At 40.8% G+C, this 18326-nt stretch overlaps 1 protein-coding gene across 9 annotated transcripts in view; it reads right to left on the minus strand.

Annotated features, from left to right (window-relative positions):
* FBXO25 (F-box protein 25) overlaps window positions 1-18326 on the minus strand; it is a 60856-nt gene that overhangs the window by 13979 nt on the left and 28551 nt on the right. For 6 of the 9 annotated variants that reach the window (XM_039531726.1, XM_039531722.1, XM_039531724.1 and 3 more), the window contains exons 5-8: window positions 15969-16082; window positions 9386-9479; window positions 8393-8577; window positions 4588-4770 (exon numbers count right to left, since the gene is read on the minus strand). In XM_039531726.1, the coding sequence (XP_039387660.1) occupies window positions 4588-4770; window positions 8393-8577; window positions 9386-9479; window positions 15969-16082 (576 nt within the window). Of the gene's footprint in view, window positions 1-1579; window positions 1665-4587; window positions 4771-8392; window positions 8578-9385; window positions 9480-15968; window positions 16083-18326 lie in introns of those variants that run through there. The other 3 variants (XM_039531725.1, XM_039531727.1, XM_039531731.1) reach the window with 2 other exon arrangements.

The raw sequence follows: 18326 nt of genomic DNA on the forward strand, positions 1-18326 counted from the left end.
GTTCTTAAACTCTTAGCCTTGTGTGTTAAAGGGCAAGGGTGTGTGTGTAGACACATACACACACACCCCATTACTGGGGGTTTAAAGAATGGGTAAGTTAACATAACAACATAAGAATGGCCATACTGCGTTAGACCAAAGGTCCATCCAGCCCAGTATCCTGTCTGCAGACAGTGGCCAATGCCAGGTGCCCCAGAGGGAATGAACCTAACAGGCAATGATCAAGTGATCTCTCTCCTGCCGTCCATCTCCACCTTCTGACAAACAGAGGCTAGGGACACCATTCTTTACCCATTCTGGCTAATAGCCATTAATGGACCTAACCTCCATGAATTTAATCTAGTTCTCTTTTAAACCCTGTTATAGTCCTAGGCTTCACAACCTCCTCAGGAAAGGAGTTCCACAGGTTGACTGTGCGCTGCGTGAAGAAGAACTTCCTTTTATTCGTTTTAAACCTGCTGTTCATTAATTTCATTTGGTGGCCCTAGTTCTTATATTATGGGAACAAGTAAATAACTTTTCCTTATTCACTTTCTCCACATCACTCATGATTTTATATACCTCTATCATATCCTCCCCATAGTCTCCTCTTTTCCACGCTGAAAAGTTCTAGCCTCTTTAATCTCTCCTCATATGGGACCTGTTCCAAACCCCTAATCATTTTAGTTGCCCTTCTCTGAACCTTTTCTAATCCCAGTATATCTTTTTTGAGATGAGGAGACCACATCCGTATGCAGTATTCAAGATGTGGGCGTACCATGGATTTATATAAGGGCAATAAGATATTCTCCGTCTTATTCTCTATCCCCTTTTTAATGATTCCTAACATCCTGTTTGTTTTTTTGACTGCCACTGCACACTGCGGGGAGGTCTTCAGAGAACTATCCACAATGACTCCAAGATCTCTTTCCTGATTAGTTGTAGCTAAATTAGCCCCCATCAAATTGTATGTATAGTTGGGTTTATTTTTTCCAATGTGCATTACTTTACATTTATCCACATTAAATTTCATTTGCCATTTTGTTGCCCAATCACTTAGTTTTGTGAGATCTTTTTGAAGTTCTTCACAGTCTGCTTTGGTCGTAACTATCTTGAGCAGTTTAGTATCATCTACAAACTTTGCCACCTCACTGTTTACCCCTTTCTCCAGAGCATTTATAAATAAGTTGAATAGGATTGGTTCTAGGACTGACCCTTGGGGAACACCACTAGTTACCCCTCTCCATTCTGAGAATTTACCATTTATTCCTACCCTTTGTTCCCAGTCTTTTAACCAGTTCTCAATCCATGAAAGGATCTTCCCTCTTATCCCATGACAACTTAATTTATATTAGAGCCTTTGGTGAGGTACCTTGTCAAAGGCTTTCTGCAAATCTAAGTACACTATGTCCACTGGATCCCCCTTGTCCACATGTTTGTTGACCCTTCAAAGAACTCCAATAGATTAGTAAGATATGATTTCCCTTTAAAGAGACCATGTTGACTTTTGCCCAACAATTTATGTTCTTCTATGTGTCTGACAATTTTATTCTTTACTATTGTTTCAATTAATTTGCCCGGTACTTACGTTAGACTTACTGGTCTGTAATTGCTGAGATCACCTCCAGAGCCATTTTTAAATTTTGGCGTTATATTAGCTATCTTCCGGTCATTGGGTACAGAAGCTGATTTAAAGGACAGGTTACAAAGTATAGTTAATAGTTCCACGATTTCACATTTTATATCTTTCAGAACTCTTAGGTCCCAGTGACTTGTTACTCTTAAGTTTATCAATTAATTCCAAAACCTCCTCTAATAACACTTCAATCTGTGACAATTCCTCAGATTTGTCACCTACAAAGGACAGCTCAGGTTTGAGAATCTCCCTAACATCCTCAGCCATGAAGACTGAAGCAAAGTTTATTAAGTTTCTCTGCAATGACTTTATCGTCTTTAAGTGCTCCTTTTGTATCTCGATTGTCCAGGGGCCCCACTGGTTGTTTAATAGTCTTCCTGCTTCTGATGTACTTAACAAACATTTTGTTATTACCTTTTGAGTTTTTGGTTAGCTGTTCTTCAAACTTCTTTTTGGCTTTTCTTATTACATTTTTACATTTAATTTGGCAGTGTTTATGCTCCTTTCTATTTACCTCATTAGGATTTGACTTCCATTTTTTAAAAGATGCCTTTTTATCTCTCACTGCTTCTTTTACATGGTTGTTAAGCCACAGTGTCTCTTTCTTAGTTCTTTTACTGTGTTTTTTAATTTGAGAGATACATTTAAGTTGGGCCTCTATTATGGTGTCTTTGAAAAGTGTCCATATAGCTTGCAGGGATTTCACTCTAGTCACTGTACCTTTTAATTTCTGTTTAACTAACCTCCTCATTTTTGCGTAGTTCCACTTTTTGAAATTAAATGCCACAGTGCTGGGCTGCTGAGGTGTTCTTCCCACCACAGGAATGTAAAATGTTGTTATATTATGGTCACTATTCCCAAGTGGTCCTGTTATAGTTACCTCTTGGACCAGATCCTGTGTTCCACTCAGGACTAAATCGAGAATTGTCTCTCCCCTTGTGAGTTCCTGTACCAGCTGCTCAAAGAAGCATTCATTTAAAGTATTGAGAAATGTTGTCTCTGCATTTCATCCTGAGGTGACATGTACCCAGTCAATATGGGGATAACTGAAATCCCCCACTATTGTTGAGTTCTTTATTTTGATAGCCTCTCTAATCTCCCTTAGCATTTCATAGTCACTATCACTGTCCTGATCAGGTGGTCGATAATAGATCCCTACTGTTATATTCTTACTAGAGCATGAAATTTCTATCCATAGAGATTCTATGGAAAATGTGGATTCATTTAAGATTTTTACTTCATTTGAGTCTACATTTTCTTTCACATATAATGCCACTCCCCAACACCCCGCACGACCTGTTCTGTCCTTCCGATATATTTTGTACCTTGGAATGATTGCATCCCATTGATTGTCTTCACTCTACCAGGTTTCTGTAATGCCTATTATACCAATATCCTCCTTTAACACGAGGCACTCTAGTTCACCCATCTCATTATTTAGACTTCTAGCATTTGTGTACAAGCACTTTAAAAACTTGTCCCTGTTTATTTGTCTGCCCTTTTCTGATGTGCCAGATTCTTTTTTATGTGAATGTTTCTCATCTGATCTGGCCCATGCTTTATCCTCTTCTATCCTCTCCTCCTGACTAAAACCTAGGGAATCTCTATCAATAGACTCTCCTCTAATAGAAGTCTCTGTCCGATCCATGTGCTCCTCTGCAGCAGTCAGCTTTCCCCCATCTCTTAGTTTAAAAACTGCTCTGCAACCTTTTTAATGTTAAGTGCCAGGAGTCTGGATCCACTTTGGTTTAGGCGGAGCCCATCCTTCCTGGATAGGCTTCCCCTATCTCAAAAGTTTCGCCTGTTCCTACTAAATCTAAACCCCTCCTCCCTCCACCATCATCTCATCCACGCATTGAGACTCTGAAGCTCTGCCTGCCTACCTGGTGTGGAACTGGAAGCATTTCTGATAATGCCACCATAGAAATCCTGAGTGTCAGTCTCTTTCCTAGCAGCCTACATTTTGCCTCCAGGACCTCTCGCCTATCCTTCCCTATGTCATTACTACCTACATGTAGCATTGGCTTCTCCCCAGTACTACACATAAGTCTATCTAGATGCCTCAAGGTTAAAGTCCAGATGGTCATGAACAGGGGCGGCGGGCGCAGCGCAGCGCAGCGCTGGGGCGGGCCCTGGGGCGCTGGGGCGGTTTGGCTCGCCCGGCATGCGCGGCATGCGCTGCCGCAGGAGCCGGAGCCGCGGACGCCGACGGCGCGCGGCGCCGGGTCCCGCGGGTCCGCCCCCGGTTGAGCGCCGCTTGAGCTCCGCGAGGCAGGGCTCGCCGCCCCGGCTCCCGTGGACCTGCCGCAGGCATGCCCGCAGGAGCTCAACCGGGAGCCGGAAGAGGGAGGGGGCGCCGTGGCGACCGAAAGGCGGCGCGCGCGCGCCGCGCTGGGGGCAGCCCCCGATTCTAGAGCCGCCCCTGGTCATGAACATCAATGTTATTAGGTGAACTCTGAGACTAATGCATGCATGATAAAAGTTACTTGTATACAAGAAAATCTACTCATAATAGTCTAGGTAGAGAAATATAATCTAGAAGCTCATGGCTGACCAGATTTGTATAAATTATGGAAAATCTTAGCTTGAAGCACCTATTACCTTGGCATCTAAAATGCATATACTAAAGCTTTAAGAGTCCAGTCTGCCACAGTTGGCAGGAATGGTGGGAAATACGGAGGGAAAAGCTTAGTGTAGACACTGACTGCACTGTACTCCCCACCACTGCATGGGGAACATCCGGATAAAGTCTCCTGGGTTGATATACAGATCACATTTCTCATAGAAATCAATGGGAACTGAGGTTAGACACCACCTCTGAAAAAAACAGATCACTTTCCTGTTACCCACACTGCCATAGTTCAACGTGAAAGCAAGGGCAAATTCACTGAGGAATTCATACTGAGATCATCATCCAGTATGACAGAAAACAGTATCAGATTTAACACACACACACACCTCTCTCTTGTTACCTGTTTTTCTGCAAAATGGTACTGGCAAAGTTTTTTCCACAACTGCCTGTCTTCGCTGAGCATGTACAGTGTTGGGGTCACTTGACCTAGCGTAATAATGTCCCAGCCATCTGAGAACCTGTATAAAATGTTATTCAGCATATGTAGAGGGAGATCACTGAGTGTGAGACCATTGTTGACTTGCTGAAAAAACAAAAGAGTTAAAAGTTAACTGCATGGAGTTGTTAGTATAACATAAGTAGGGTTTTCAATTCTAGGTTTAAACCAAATTTTTTTTTTATTTCACCTTTTAAAATTTTATATTTTTTATAATTATATATGTATGTATGTATGTGTGTTTCCCTGAAAAAATATGGACCAGGGTTTTTTTTTTTTTTTTTTTGCCAGTTTGGTATTTTGATCATTTGGTTTTCAACATTTGTTAGATTATTCTGCAAGTTTGTTATTGAAAATTAAATACCTCAAAGAACAGAAGTTGAATAATGTGGTTTTACAACTCTTAGTTTTTCTGGTGTTAAATGAATGAGAATTCTTAGAACCTACAGTTATGCTTTGGATGAAAAAGCTTTTGGAAATTAAAAGCAAAAATCCAAATTATGCAGTCTGAAAATTAGTTAAAAGTTGCATACAACACCAACTTTCAGAAAATGCACACATTAAAAACGTACCTATAGTTTCCCTGCACTATAGTCAATCCCGAACCTTATTATAGTAAATTGGACAATCAGAAATAAGAGAAACCATTATTAAAAAGCACTGAAGTTTATGTCAATTACTCAACAGGATGTGCAGTAGATATGGAATGTAGGAGTTGGAGGGAAGAGAGTAGGACAAATCCCACCTCTGCAGAGAGCCCCCAACAGATGTAATACTGATTCTGCCACACTGATAGGAGAGCAAATATAGAGTGGGTGACCCAAGGGAGTATGTATCCCTGACCAGAGTCCTCTTCCATGGGGTCCCTGCCAGCAGCAGCTCCAGGCACCAGCACTCCAAGCGCGTGCCTGGGGCGGCAAGCTGTGGGTGGGGGGATGGGGGGGAAGAGGGCGCCCTGCTGGTCCCTGCGAGGGTGGCAGTCAGGTAGCCTTGGGTGGCATGCCTGCAGGAGGTCTGCTGGTCCCGCGCATTCAGTGGCAATTTGGTGGCGGGTACGCCAAAGCCACGGGACCGGCGGACCTCCCGCAGACAAGCCGCGGAATCTGCGGGACCGGGGATCTCCCGCAGACAAGCCACTGAAGGCTGCCTGACTGCCATGCTTGGGGCAGCAAAAAAGCTACAGCCGCCCCTGGTCTCTGTGCAGCAGCACCTACGGTGGAGACTAGAGAGGTTCTCTTCCTTGCAGCAGGGGCATGGCAGATGTAAAAAGTGCCTCGTCCTTTCCTCTATTTGAGCCTACTGGAAGGGGCTGGGCACAATAAGAGACATTTTTAGGGACTATATAGAGCTAGCACTGCTGTCACTGTTTCGTGCAAGGGATGACAGTGGCCCCACCTAGTGGAACTGACCAGATGCAAAGGGAAGCATAAGCATCATTCTCTTCAATCGTATTACAGCAGCTGCACTCCCTAGGGTGGCTGGGTCCAATAGACAGCTCTAGCTTAATCCCACAATTTAGTTCATTACACTTATTAGTCTTGCTTATAGAATATACTTTCTGTAGTGACATCTTGTGTATAGTTTTTCAGAGATCATCATGCTCAGGCATCTGTGAACGTAATGACTCCAATCTTGCATTTGTAATACGTAACTAAAGCAAAAGCACTCAATGGAAGTTACTGATATAAAATAAAGGAAATAACAAGTCAAGCAACTATCTGTCAAGCAAGGATGGTGTTTTGGTTTGTTGGCCACATGACAAATATCTTCAAGGCTGAATTTCCCATTTTTTTAGTGCAATCTAGCTTCTATTTCAAAATGTGTTGTGATTTATCAGGGCAAAATGATAAAGTAACGAGTCAGAGTAAATTCCTGATTCCATCCCCGCTACCTACCTTAAAAGCTGCATATTAGATAAGCAGTTATATATTAGTTTATTGCTGCTAAGGTCTTGTAACTTTGCTTCAGGGTGGATTGATTTAAATAAATCTATTTTAATCATGTTTTGCATTGATACTTCTTTCTTTAGGAAAATAACTAAAGTCTATTCTCATTCGTTGGTGTCCATTAACACATGTTGATTTGGAGCTAAATATAGCTTTCACACTAAATTTGCTGCTACTTTTTGCTAACCAGGAGACACAATGTATCTATTCTCATTTATTTAAGCAATTAGATAGCTTAACATACATTTATTCATTCTTAATTTTTATATTTTTTATTATGTTAGAAAATGGTGAATGATATACTTCTCATTTACTAGATGACTGTTTATTCATGATTTGTGTCAAGCTCTATTTGGAAACTGGAATTGAATTAAAAATGCACAAAAACATTTCCTCCTCTGTTACTTCCAACTGATGTGCCCCCAATTTATTACCAAAATTCTTGTTATTAATCCCTAAATGCATAACCTTGCACTTTTTACTAATAAATTTCATCCTATTACTGTTACTCTAGTTTACAAGGTCATCCAGATCTTCCTGTATGATATCCCAGTCCTTCTCTGTATCAGCAATACCTCCCAGCTTTATGTCATCCGCAAACTTTATTAGCACATTCCCACTTTTTGTGCCAAGGTCAGTAATAAAAAGATTAAACAAGATTAGTCCCAAAACTGATCCCTGAGGAACTCCACTAGTAACCTCCTTCCAGCCTGACAGTTCACCTGTCAGTATTACCCGTTATAGTCTACTCTTTAACCAGTTCCTTATTCACCTTTCAATTTTCATATTGATTCCCATCTTTTCCAATTTAGCTAATAATTCCCCATGTGGAACTATATCAAATGCCTTACTGAAATTGAGGTAAATTAGATCCACTGCATTTCCTTTGTCTAAAAAAAAAAATCTGTTACCTTCTCAAAGAAGGAGATCAGGTTGGTTTTGCACGATCTACCTCTTGTAAAACCATGTTGTATTTTGTCCTAATTACCATTGACCTCAACGTCCTTAACTTTCTCCTTCAAAATTTTTTCCAAGACTTGCATATTGGCGGAGGCAAGAGCCCGGAAGCAGAGAGAAATACCTGGGACTCTCCTTCCCAGCCTGCAGCTGACTGCCCTTCCTCCTACTCCCCCGCCCAGAGTCTCAGTACCTCGCCTTGCTTCCTCTCCTAACCCTCTGTCGCCCCCTACAGTATACTAAAAAAAAAGCTGTGACCTAGATCCAAACTTTGCTTCCAGAAGTCCATAGGTTACCTAGTTTCATAGAAAAAAACCCTGTTGGCTTGCATAGCTTTGGAATCACTATTTCAATGCTTTATTCATGTTTTCTTGGTCCCTCTTTAATCTTGGATTTCAGGTCTGTGTCTCCTTAGTAAGGTAGAGTTATTGTATGTGTCTGACCAGTGAATAATTATCTCTAAATAGTCAGATTAAGGTCGACAGAGAGCTATCAGTTTTGAAATTTATGGTTGGGCTATCAGAAAATTAAGTCTGTGAACGTCTGCCAGGACGTTCATTTAATGCAGGTTGCTAAAGTTTAAAGTTACTGTTCTTTTCACAGAAAAAGGATATTAAAATACTTAGTGAGTGTAAAATAATTGAACTTTAATTTTATATCTTCATTTGTGCAGAATAACTAATGAAGTCAAGTAAAAATGGCTTTAGACATATTTAAAACTTTGCTTGTATACAGATCAAAAGCCAGCATTCAAAGCACCTTCTCCCTTTTTACCTCATATTTCTGATTTAACAAATTTAATATACCTTGTTCATCTGAAGATTTTTTAGCTGTTGTTGCCATGTAAGGATAGTTTCTAATCGGCAAATCCAAATATTGATGTTCCCCACCAACACAGATTTCCCTACTCCCCTAATTAGTATACAGAGAGTAGAACTCAGATCCTGAAGAAGATCTTTGATTAAGCGTGGATTGTGTTGGTCTTCCAAAACTGGAAAAGAAGAATAAGAAGTACTCTTTTGATTTGTTACATTTAACCCAAGTTATTGACATTTTCCTGTCTAAACTAACTCAAACTGCAGTTGAGCAGTGGTTTCACTTCCAAACTAAATGCCCTGATCCCACAATGGAATTTGCTCTGGCAGGTCCCATAGGTGCAGGATTGATTCTTAAGACAATACTGCTATGAAGGCATCAGTGCAACATTTCATGCCATGTGTTAATAAAATTAATGCTGCATCTTAGTTATTCAAGTGGATTTCCTATTTTCAACAGATAGTATTAAATGTCTTCCATATACAGTGGTCACCTTTAAAAAAACCCCCAACATTTTCCAACATTAATATGCAAGAGCCCAGTTTTCTTATTATACACACCAGGAATAATTGCAGTTTCTTGCATACCTCTTTGGGTAACTTGGCAAATTTGGACTAAAATGTTTTAGTTCATCATGCAAAGGAATTTAAAAAAAAAAAGACATTCACATGTATTCATGTTAATAAAAAGAATAGTTTTGTTCAGAACTAAGAAATTTTAGATTTGATAAAGAGTACAGAATAGTAAAAAAGAATCCATGAATTTCTGACCATGAAGGATAATCTCGGATTTCACTTTATACATTTGTTTTGAATGATATTCTTCAATGTTAAAAAACTGGTTAAAAAGTATATTATATTTCCACGAATTAAATATGCCATTACCTTTGTTTTGTGACATAAGCAGTACATATAAAAAAATAATTAAACTAATTGAAACGTCAGAAAAGCAACTCAGTCAATGCTAATGAACCCTGAACATACCCTTTCGTACAATTTTGTCCAAAATATTAAAGTAGTTCTTCTGTGCTGCACCACTCAGTGAGGTTAACTGAGATTTTGCAATTAACTGCAACAACTAAAACAGAAAAAAATTAACATTAGAATGAAGGACTACAAAAAAAAAATCAAGCATGCTTTAAATAGATCTTCTATGAAAGACTGTAGAATCACAGTTATGGCTTATGAAAAAACTTTAGTAGCTACAGTGCTAGGGAGAGAAAAAAGGATATAAATTAAAGAACACTGAAAGTATACATAAGGTTCCACTAACTATTTAAATAACCTCCCATTAGTAACTCATATTGAGACATACATTTTCAGTGTACTGTACAAATATTAATTATATTTCTGAGGTTCCTACCAAATAGACTTCAGAAAAAAAATCCACATAGTCTAAGATTAGTAAAATATAGTTACATTTCTTGCAGCTCATGAGGTAATTCCTCTCTTCACCTTAGTTCTTAGAAAAGCTACCATGTACAAGAAAACCTACCATGTATAACTGCAAAGGGCACATTCTTAAAGCAAGTTTTTAATTGTTATGTTTTCTGACAGAGCATGTACATTGATGGTCATATTTTTTTCCCTTTTAAATCTTAACATTCTGATTTTATTTTAAATTGCTATGCCATATTCAAAATTCCACAACAATCAAATTGAAGGACTGACTCTAAACAATGTTAACAGAAGCCATACAGCTGTCTGAAAGGCGCTACTGCTGAGAATTCTCAGAAAGAGTAGCTGTGCATCTAAGGGCTTTCTGCAACTCCATCATCGCAGTATTCAATTGCTCATGAGATAAATTACATTTGCCTAGTGAGGTCCACTGAACATCATGGAGTTGCATTACTTTAGATAGAATACACAGGCCAAAGGCATTAACATAACTCAGTCACTATCCAACATTCAAATAGTTTTAAACAAGGCTCAGGGTTTGGTACACAGAAATCTCAGCTTGCATAGTACCCTAGTAAAAAAAATTATATATACTTTAAACTTTTTACTGATGCTTCATCTCTGCTCTCACATACTCCATCACGGTCTTTGTAAGTTACAGGGACACAGCAGAAGGCTGCTGTCTTGGAGATTCATGGATGGAGATGTGGACTCTGATATATATGGGTACTCATTGAGAGATTTGAAGATCAGGTTTTGAATAAAAAATGGTAGTCAGTATACTGACTGGAGCACAGGCATGATGAGCTCATCATGGTGTATCCCACTCAAGAGGGAAGCAGGCACATTCCTCACAAACTGGAGGCCTCTGCATTGCTTTCACCTTCAGCCCCAGGGACTGATAGCTGCAGTAATCCAATGATGAATGTGTGCATATAATCGTATTACCACAAGTTATACGGTATTTGAATAGAGGGCAAAATGGATATGAATATTCATAAATTAATATTAATTTGAGAAATTTGCAATAAATATTCTAAGAATTAACCCCATCTCTTAAAACACATGTGAGTCTGGTGCTGATCTGGAGCACATGAAATGCAGATGAAGAACTTTGCTTTTGACCTTAGTGTACAGTTAGTATTTGAAGTTAACAATCAAAGCTACTGGCTGGTTTTCTCATGTCTACAAATCATGAGACTTGCTGTTATTTTTCTCCTATTTCGGCTCAAATGGTCTCCACTCCTCAGGCTAGGGAAAACTGTCGTCGGAACAGCCAGAATGCAGTTGCATGACAGCCCACAGTTCTTTGTATTATGTGTTATAATTGAAATGAATACACTTCAAAATGTAGAAAACATACATAAATATTTAAATAAATGATATGTTATTACTGTTTTACAATGCAATTAATCGCACAATTACTTTTTTTTTTATCGCTTGACAGCCCTATTAGTAACATTTGCAAATGTTACTATCTCATTACTTTCTGCCATTTCCAGATAATAAATAAATGCATTAATCACGGAACCTAGAATGGAACCTTGAGATACCCTTTTGCCATGATAAAAATCGACCATTTCATTTTACTCTTTTTGCTTTCTGTCTCCCAGCTAGTTTTTAATCCATGGCAATATGTTGCCTGTCTCCCTGTGACTACTTCACTTCTTTAGTAGCCTCTTGTTTGGGATCTTGTCAACTGCTTTTTGGAAATCTGAAAAAATGGTTATATACAAGAACTACATCAGAAGTATTAAGGTTACAATCCAAGCACTCAGATTAAGAAATGCTGCAATTAAGGTTGACTGTGCTAACTTTTAATGTAATATTTTTGTATATAGTTTCCTAGATTTTTAACAAAGAAAACTGAAAAAAAAAAATCACATTGCATCATACTGATACCAGCATGGTCAGTAGCAGGGTTGAAACGTTTAGATCCACAGCACAGGCCTCTAACACTTGAGCTAATGGAGTAAATTGATAGCAGTAGGCTGTCCCGTGTAGTTGTGGCAGGGTAGACTAGGTCCAGAGGCCCCCTGCTGGAGGACTCAGAGCCCTGCATCACCCTGTCCCAGAATAGGGCAGCGAGAAGTCTTCCAGGCAGCCTAGAATTGTGTTTGCAGGCACTATTGGCCAAAAAAAAAAAAGGGGGCACACACAAGAGGCAGGTGCTGACTCCATTACATTATGGTACCAAAAGTGGGCTCTTCAGACCGACCTTGTCTAAAGGGGGTCAGATCAGAATTAACTGTTTTACTGGGGCAAGCTTTTAATTGTTTTACTGCAAGTTTTTAACTGGTTTATTGTGTGAGGCTAAAGGAAGAGGTCAAAGGAGGACCAGAGGCAGAGGCAGCCATGGAAAACAGGCAAGATTTTAATTATTTATTGGGTAGGGCCAGAGACCGAAGGGAGCCAGAGGTAGCCCAAGCGGAGTACAACCTGACTAACGGGGCATGAGCAAAGACTGAGTGGGGCCAGAAGGGACAGATAAAAGGCAAGCAGAAGAGCAAAGCCTTCAGTTGCTGTGTGGAGCTTGATGAGGGAGGACCAGGTACCTGGCTGGTACCAGACAAAAAAGGGAGCATGCACGAGAGGCGACTGCTGACCCCGTTACAGTACTGGAGAAGAATTGGGACACACACTTTGCCAGGGGCTTTCACAGAGATTTGTTGACAGAGGAATGGTAATACTAAGGAATCTTGTGTTCCATTCCAGGTTCTGGAGGGGAATAGGCACAGATCTTTGTGCCACAGTTCCACCCAACAAACCTGAACCCTCCTGAATCAGTCCCTGTCTTGTCTCTCCCCTACAGCATACAGTTAAATTTTGGAAAAAGCTATAAGCCACTGAAAACGGGTTCTATAAATGGGAAGAACTATGTAACCTTAACTAAGGCAGATCTGGATGCATTGCTTATAATGCCAACTAGTTCTCCTTTATATACTACTTCTGACATGTTCTTTTATTAGTTGTTTGCAGAGACCGAGCTGCCTAGACTCTATTATATCATGATCTGCCATGTGCTTTGTTATTCTTTGCTAAATTATTGTTTCAACCAATCTGACAGGTACATATGTAAGGCTTACTGGACTGTAAATTCACTAGATCAACCACTAGACTTTTTTTTTTTTAAAAAAAAGCTTGCTACCCCTCCAATCCTCAGAACAGTGGCTGTTTTTAATTATTGCATGTTTTTGTTAACAGCTCAGCTACTTCTACTTAGACTTCTTCAGAACGCTTGATTTACCATTTGGGCCTCGTAACGTACTGCTTTTTAAATTAACAATTTGCTCCAGCATCTATTCTGACACCTCTGAATATATCACCTTTATTACAAGAAAAGAGCAGGTCCTGGCTAAGAAGCTCTCCAGCACTCTCAGTGGTGAAGATTGATGCAAAGAAATGTCCTTACTGTCCTTAATTGCCCCCTTCAACTATTGATGATTTAGTGGACACACTGATTCTTCTGCAGGCTTCCTGCTTTTGATACACTTAAAAAAAATCCTCTTTTACCTTTAGCTGTTTGCTCTTTGAAATCCACTTTGGCCCTTCTAGTTCCATCTTTTATTGGCTACCATAATTTATTCGCATGTTTATTGGCTTTACTATGGTCAGATTTCCAAGTTTTGAAGTATTTCTGTTGGCTCAAGTAGCCTTTTGAGCACTGTCATTTAGCCATATTCATTTAAACACTCTTCTCTTCTCAAAATAAACATTTTCTGAGACTGTTACTGTTTAAGAACCATCCCTGCATTCACCAAGGATTTAAATTCCTTTATTTTTAACTTCAGGGCCTTTTTGACTAACCTTGACTACAACCTCATTTTCTCAAGTTTAATGTCACTGTCACTTTATAGTACACTACCTGCCCCTTGGCTTTTGAATCTAGATACAGTGTGTTGCTTAAAACTAAGTTAAGGCTAGCCTCTCTTGTTGGATGCTCTAGGGCCATGCTACACTTGCAAATTTGCAGCGCTGCAGCAGGGTGTGAAAACACACCCTCTCCAGCACTGCAAATTGCGGCGCTGCAAAGCGCCAGTGTGGTCAAAGCCCCAGCGCTGGGAGCGCGGCTCCCAGCGCTGTACGTTATTCCCCACAGGGAGGTGGAGTACGGACAGTGCTGGGAGAGCTCTCTCCCAGCGCTGGCGCTTTGACTACACTTAGCGCTTCAAAGCGCTGCCGAGGTAGCACTGCCGCGGCAGCGCTTTGAAGTGCAAGTGTAGCCATGCTCCCGGACAAATTGTTCCAAGAAGCAATCACTAAAGGTGTTGAGAAATTGTTTCTCTAAAAACTTTGCTTTGTTCTGTTATTTGTGAAATAGATGAAGACAAACATGGCAAGAACAGCTTCTCATTAAAGTCATTTTTGGAAGATGGACAGGCTAGAAGATTTTTAAAAATCTGGCTGCTGTTCCCAAAGAACAGGAAATAATACTAGTAGAAAGGGAATACCAGTTATCTCACTAAGTACCTGCCACTTATAAAGCATGTGGAGCAGCAAAGATTGACAGAGTGGTGTAATGACACCCATAGCTAAGGTTGCCAACTTTTTAAATACAGAAAACTAAACACCCTTGCCCCACCCCATCCTGCTTCTTCTCTCGAGGCCTGCTCACTCCTCACCCCCCTCCCTCAGTCACTCGCTCTCCACCCTCCACTTTGCTCAGTCCCCCCTCTCACGGGACTCACTTGCTGACTGCAGAGTCAGGCTGGGAGGAGCTGACATGGAACCTGCCCACCTGCAAAATGAGGGCACAGCAGTGGTCGATCCCTGGAGCAAGAAGCCAGGGTGGGGTCAGTCCCCATAGTGAGGGGTTAGGGTTGGGGCAATCAGGGCATGTTGGGACAGAAAGGGGGGGGAATGGACAAGATCCCCTCTTCCCCCCGGGTGGCGGGACCAGGGCCGGCTCTACATATTCGGCCGCCCCAAGCAGTCATGCGTGGGAGACGCCCCGGAGCCCCAGGAGCAGCGGACCTCCCCCTGGCTTGACTGGTGAGGGTCCGCTAGTCACGCGGCTCGGCTGGACCTCCGGCAGCTGCGGACGGTTGGCTGGTCCGGCGGCTCCAGTTGAGCTGCCGCAGTCATGCCTGCGGGAGGTCCAGCCGAGCCGCGGGACCAGCAAACCGTCCGCAGTCACGCCTGCGGGAGGTCCCCCGGAGCCGCGGGAGGAGCGCCCCCTCCGCAGTCATGCCTGCGGCAGGTCCGGTCGTCCCAGGGCTCCGGTGGACCTCCCGCAGGCGTGACTGCGGCAGGTCCGCCGGCCCAATCTGCCGCCCCTGAGGACAACTGCCGCCCCACGCGCGTGCTTGCCGCGCTGGGGTCTGGAGCCGGCCCTGGGCGGGACCTATCTCTTGGAACCTGGTCCAGAAACAAGCCAACACTCTGTAAGGCATCAGCAGCTGAGCAGAGAGCAAGCTCCTCTAGGGTGACCAGATGTCCCTATTTTATAAGGACAGTCCTGATATTTGGGGCTGTTTCTTCTATAGGCATCTATTACTCCTCCTCCCCGTCACGATTTTTCACACTTGCTGTCTGGTCACCCTAAGCTCCTCCATGTGGCTCCAGCCACAGCAGCTCCTCTTTCCCACTCCCCCCAGGGGCAGAGACAAGTTACTGCAGCCAAGTGGACTTCTAGCGCCTGGTCAGCACAGCTGCCAGGTTCCCTTTTCGACTGGACATTACTGTCGAAAAATAGACACATGGCAACCCTACTCATAGCACTAACACTTCATTGTTCTACAGAAAATTTCCTAATTCATAATGCATTATCAAAAATTATTAAAATTGCAATTGTGAAAATAAGTTAAACGATGTATTATAGTTTATCTTGCAAAATATTAAATAGTGGGGGTCATAATTTGCTGTTTTATTAATTTTTTTTTATAATGCAAAAAACTACTGAAGTTACCACCAATGTTTCTCTGAAAAGCCATCAGAAAAGAGTTATTGGCCTGTTTTCTTCCTTCTGCAGTCTGAGGAGTTTCACAGTATAATAAATCAGTTTTCAACACACAAAAATCAAAGTTTACTCCAAAACTTGGATTTTTTTATATTTTTAAATGCATATTTTATGCAAACAGCTTATTTATGTAGTTGCAAATTGCCAATGTAGAATTATACCAGACAAATCAGCAAAACATTTATGAAATATATAATATAAACAGCTTACTTTGACCACATAATTGAACCTTCTGATGTCCTGAATTGCACTTGAAAAATCTAAGCGATTAAAAGCTTCTCCCAATGTGCAATAGCCATGTCTCTTGAACAAGAAGAAAACATACTTTTAGAGCAAACAAAGAAAAAACTGGTTCAGTTAATCATCACTAATGTTCTGATTCAAGAAAGCACTTAAGCATGTACTTAAAGTTAAACATATACCAAAGCACCCTCATGGAACTGGGATACTTTCCTGAATCTAGGCCAAGCATTCATTTGATTTCTTAGGAGAAGATGAGGAAACTACAACTGCTCCATTTTGAACTAAAAGGTATCTAAGTGATGCAACACATTAGTAAGGCCTTATCTTCATTACAGGTGAATATTCCTGGGACAATTCTGCACCAAAAATAAAAAATTCTGTGCACAGTATTTTAAATTCTGCAAAACTCTACATATTTTATTTGTCAAAACAACAATTTAATCACACCCGTTTCAATTATTTTGGTAATTTATTTCAAAATACCTGTTAGCAAGTATGTCTGTAACAACAGAGACAACAAAAAAGATCCGGAAATGTTTTTTGACAAACAGATTCCTTACTAGGCATATTATTACAGAACTTGATGTATCTTTGTTGACTGTTTGTGACGTTGTGCAGTCTATATGGTTTTATAAAAATTTAATAATAAGTGAATATAATGTAACTGAGATATGCTTCATGCAAAAGGTCTCTTGTAAGGTATCATTATAAAGCTTTCAGAGTAGCAGCCATGTAGTCTGTATCTGCAAAAAGAACAAGGAGTACTTGTGGCACCTTAGAGACTAACAAATTGATTTGAGCATAAGCTTTCATGGGCTACAGCTCACTTCATCGGATGCATGTAGTGGAAAATACAGTAGGAAGATTATATTATATATATATATATATATATACAGACACACATACACACACACACACACACACACAGAACATGAAACAATGGGTGTTACCATACACACTATAAGGAGAGTGATCAGTTAAGGTGAGCTATTATCAGCTGGAGAGAAAAAACTGTTTGTACTGGTAATGAAAATGGCCCATTTCCAGCAATAGACAAGGAGATGTAAGGAACTGGAGGGTGGGGGAATAATCTACTGAGTGTGATCATCCTATTTGTATAAATGTATCACTTGTATCTGAAACTAGAAATATGAAATATAACTCTGAGAGCCTACTGTAATTATGTAAAGTGGGGGCCATTAATGGTGGTTTGGAATCTTGATGACTCCCATTAACTAGGACCATTGTCTGCAAATGGCGGTGTTTTACCTGTAAGTCTTCCTGTATACGTGTGTGCTGGCACGGAGGTAATGAAGTCTTGCAGTGACATGTGCTCATGTCACCTGAACTGGAATCCATTTTTAACCTGGTGTCTTTCCATTGAGAAGGAGGGGCTGGGAAATCAGAGAGGGACAAAAGGATTCCCGCCTTATGCAAAAGATATATAATGGGGTGGAAGAGAAAAAAAAAAAGAGAGGCGCCATCATGAAGAATCCCCTAGCTACCACCTAAGCTGGAACAAGAGCTGTAACAAGGGAAAGAATTGCGCCCAGGCCTGGAAGGTGTCCAGTCAGAGAAAAAAAAAAAAACAAAAAAAAACACCTTACTGAAGCATCTCTGAGGGTGAGATTATCTGTATTCAGTTTGATTAGACATAGATTTGCACATTTTATTTTATTTTGCTTGGTGACTTACTTTGTTCTGTCTGTTACTACTTGGAAACACTTAAATCCTACTTTCTGTATATAATAAAATCACTTTTTACTTATTAATTAACTCAGAGTATGTATTAATACCTGGGGGAGCAAACAACTGTGCATATCTCTCTATCAGTGTTATAGACGGCGAACAATTTATGAGTTTACCCTGCATAAGATTTATACAGGGTAAAACAGATTTATTTGGGTTTAGACCCCATTGGGAGTTGGGCATCTGAGTGCTAAAGACAAGCACACTTCTGTGAGCTGTTTTCAGGTAAACCTGCAACTTTGGGGCAAGTAATTCAGACCCTGGGTCTTTGCTGGAGCAGATGGGAGTGTCTGGCTCAGCAAGACAGGGTGCTGGAGTCCTGAGCTGGCAGGGAAAACAGGAGCAGAGGTAGTCTTGACACATCAGGTGGCAGCTCACAGGGGGTTTCTGTGGCACCACCCGTCGCACTATTATCTTCTATTTCAGTGAAATTAAATATTTCATTTAAACAAAGTCATTATACAAATGTACTGTAATGACCTGGCCTAAGGGGGTGCTAGCATCCTTAAGGACTGTTTTATGTCTGTCTGTCATGTCCTGTCCAAGTTCAAACTTCTGTGTGTATTGTAAGGTTTT

This window comes from Mauremys reevesii, linkage group 3 (assembly GCF_016161935.1).
Source record: "Mauremys reevesii isolate NIE-2019 linkage group 3, ASM1616193v1, whole genome shotgun sequence".
Classification (NCBI taxonomy): domain Eukaryota; kingdom Metazoa; phylum Chordata; order Testudines; family Geoemydidae; genus Mauremys; species Mauremys reevesii.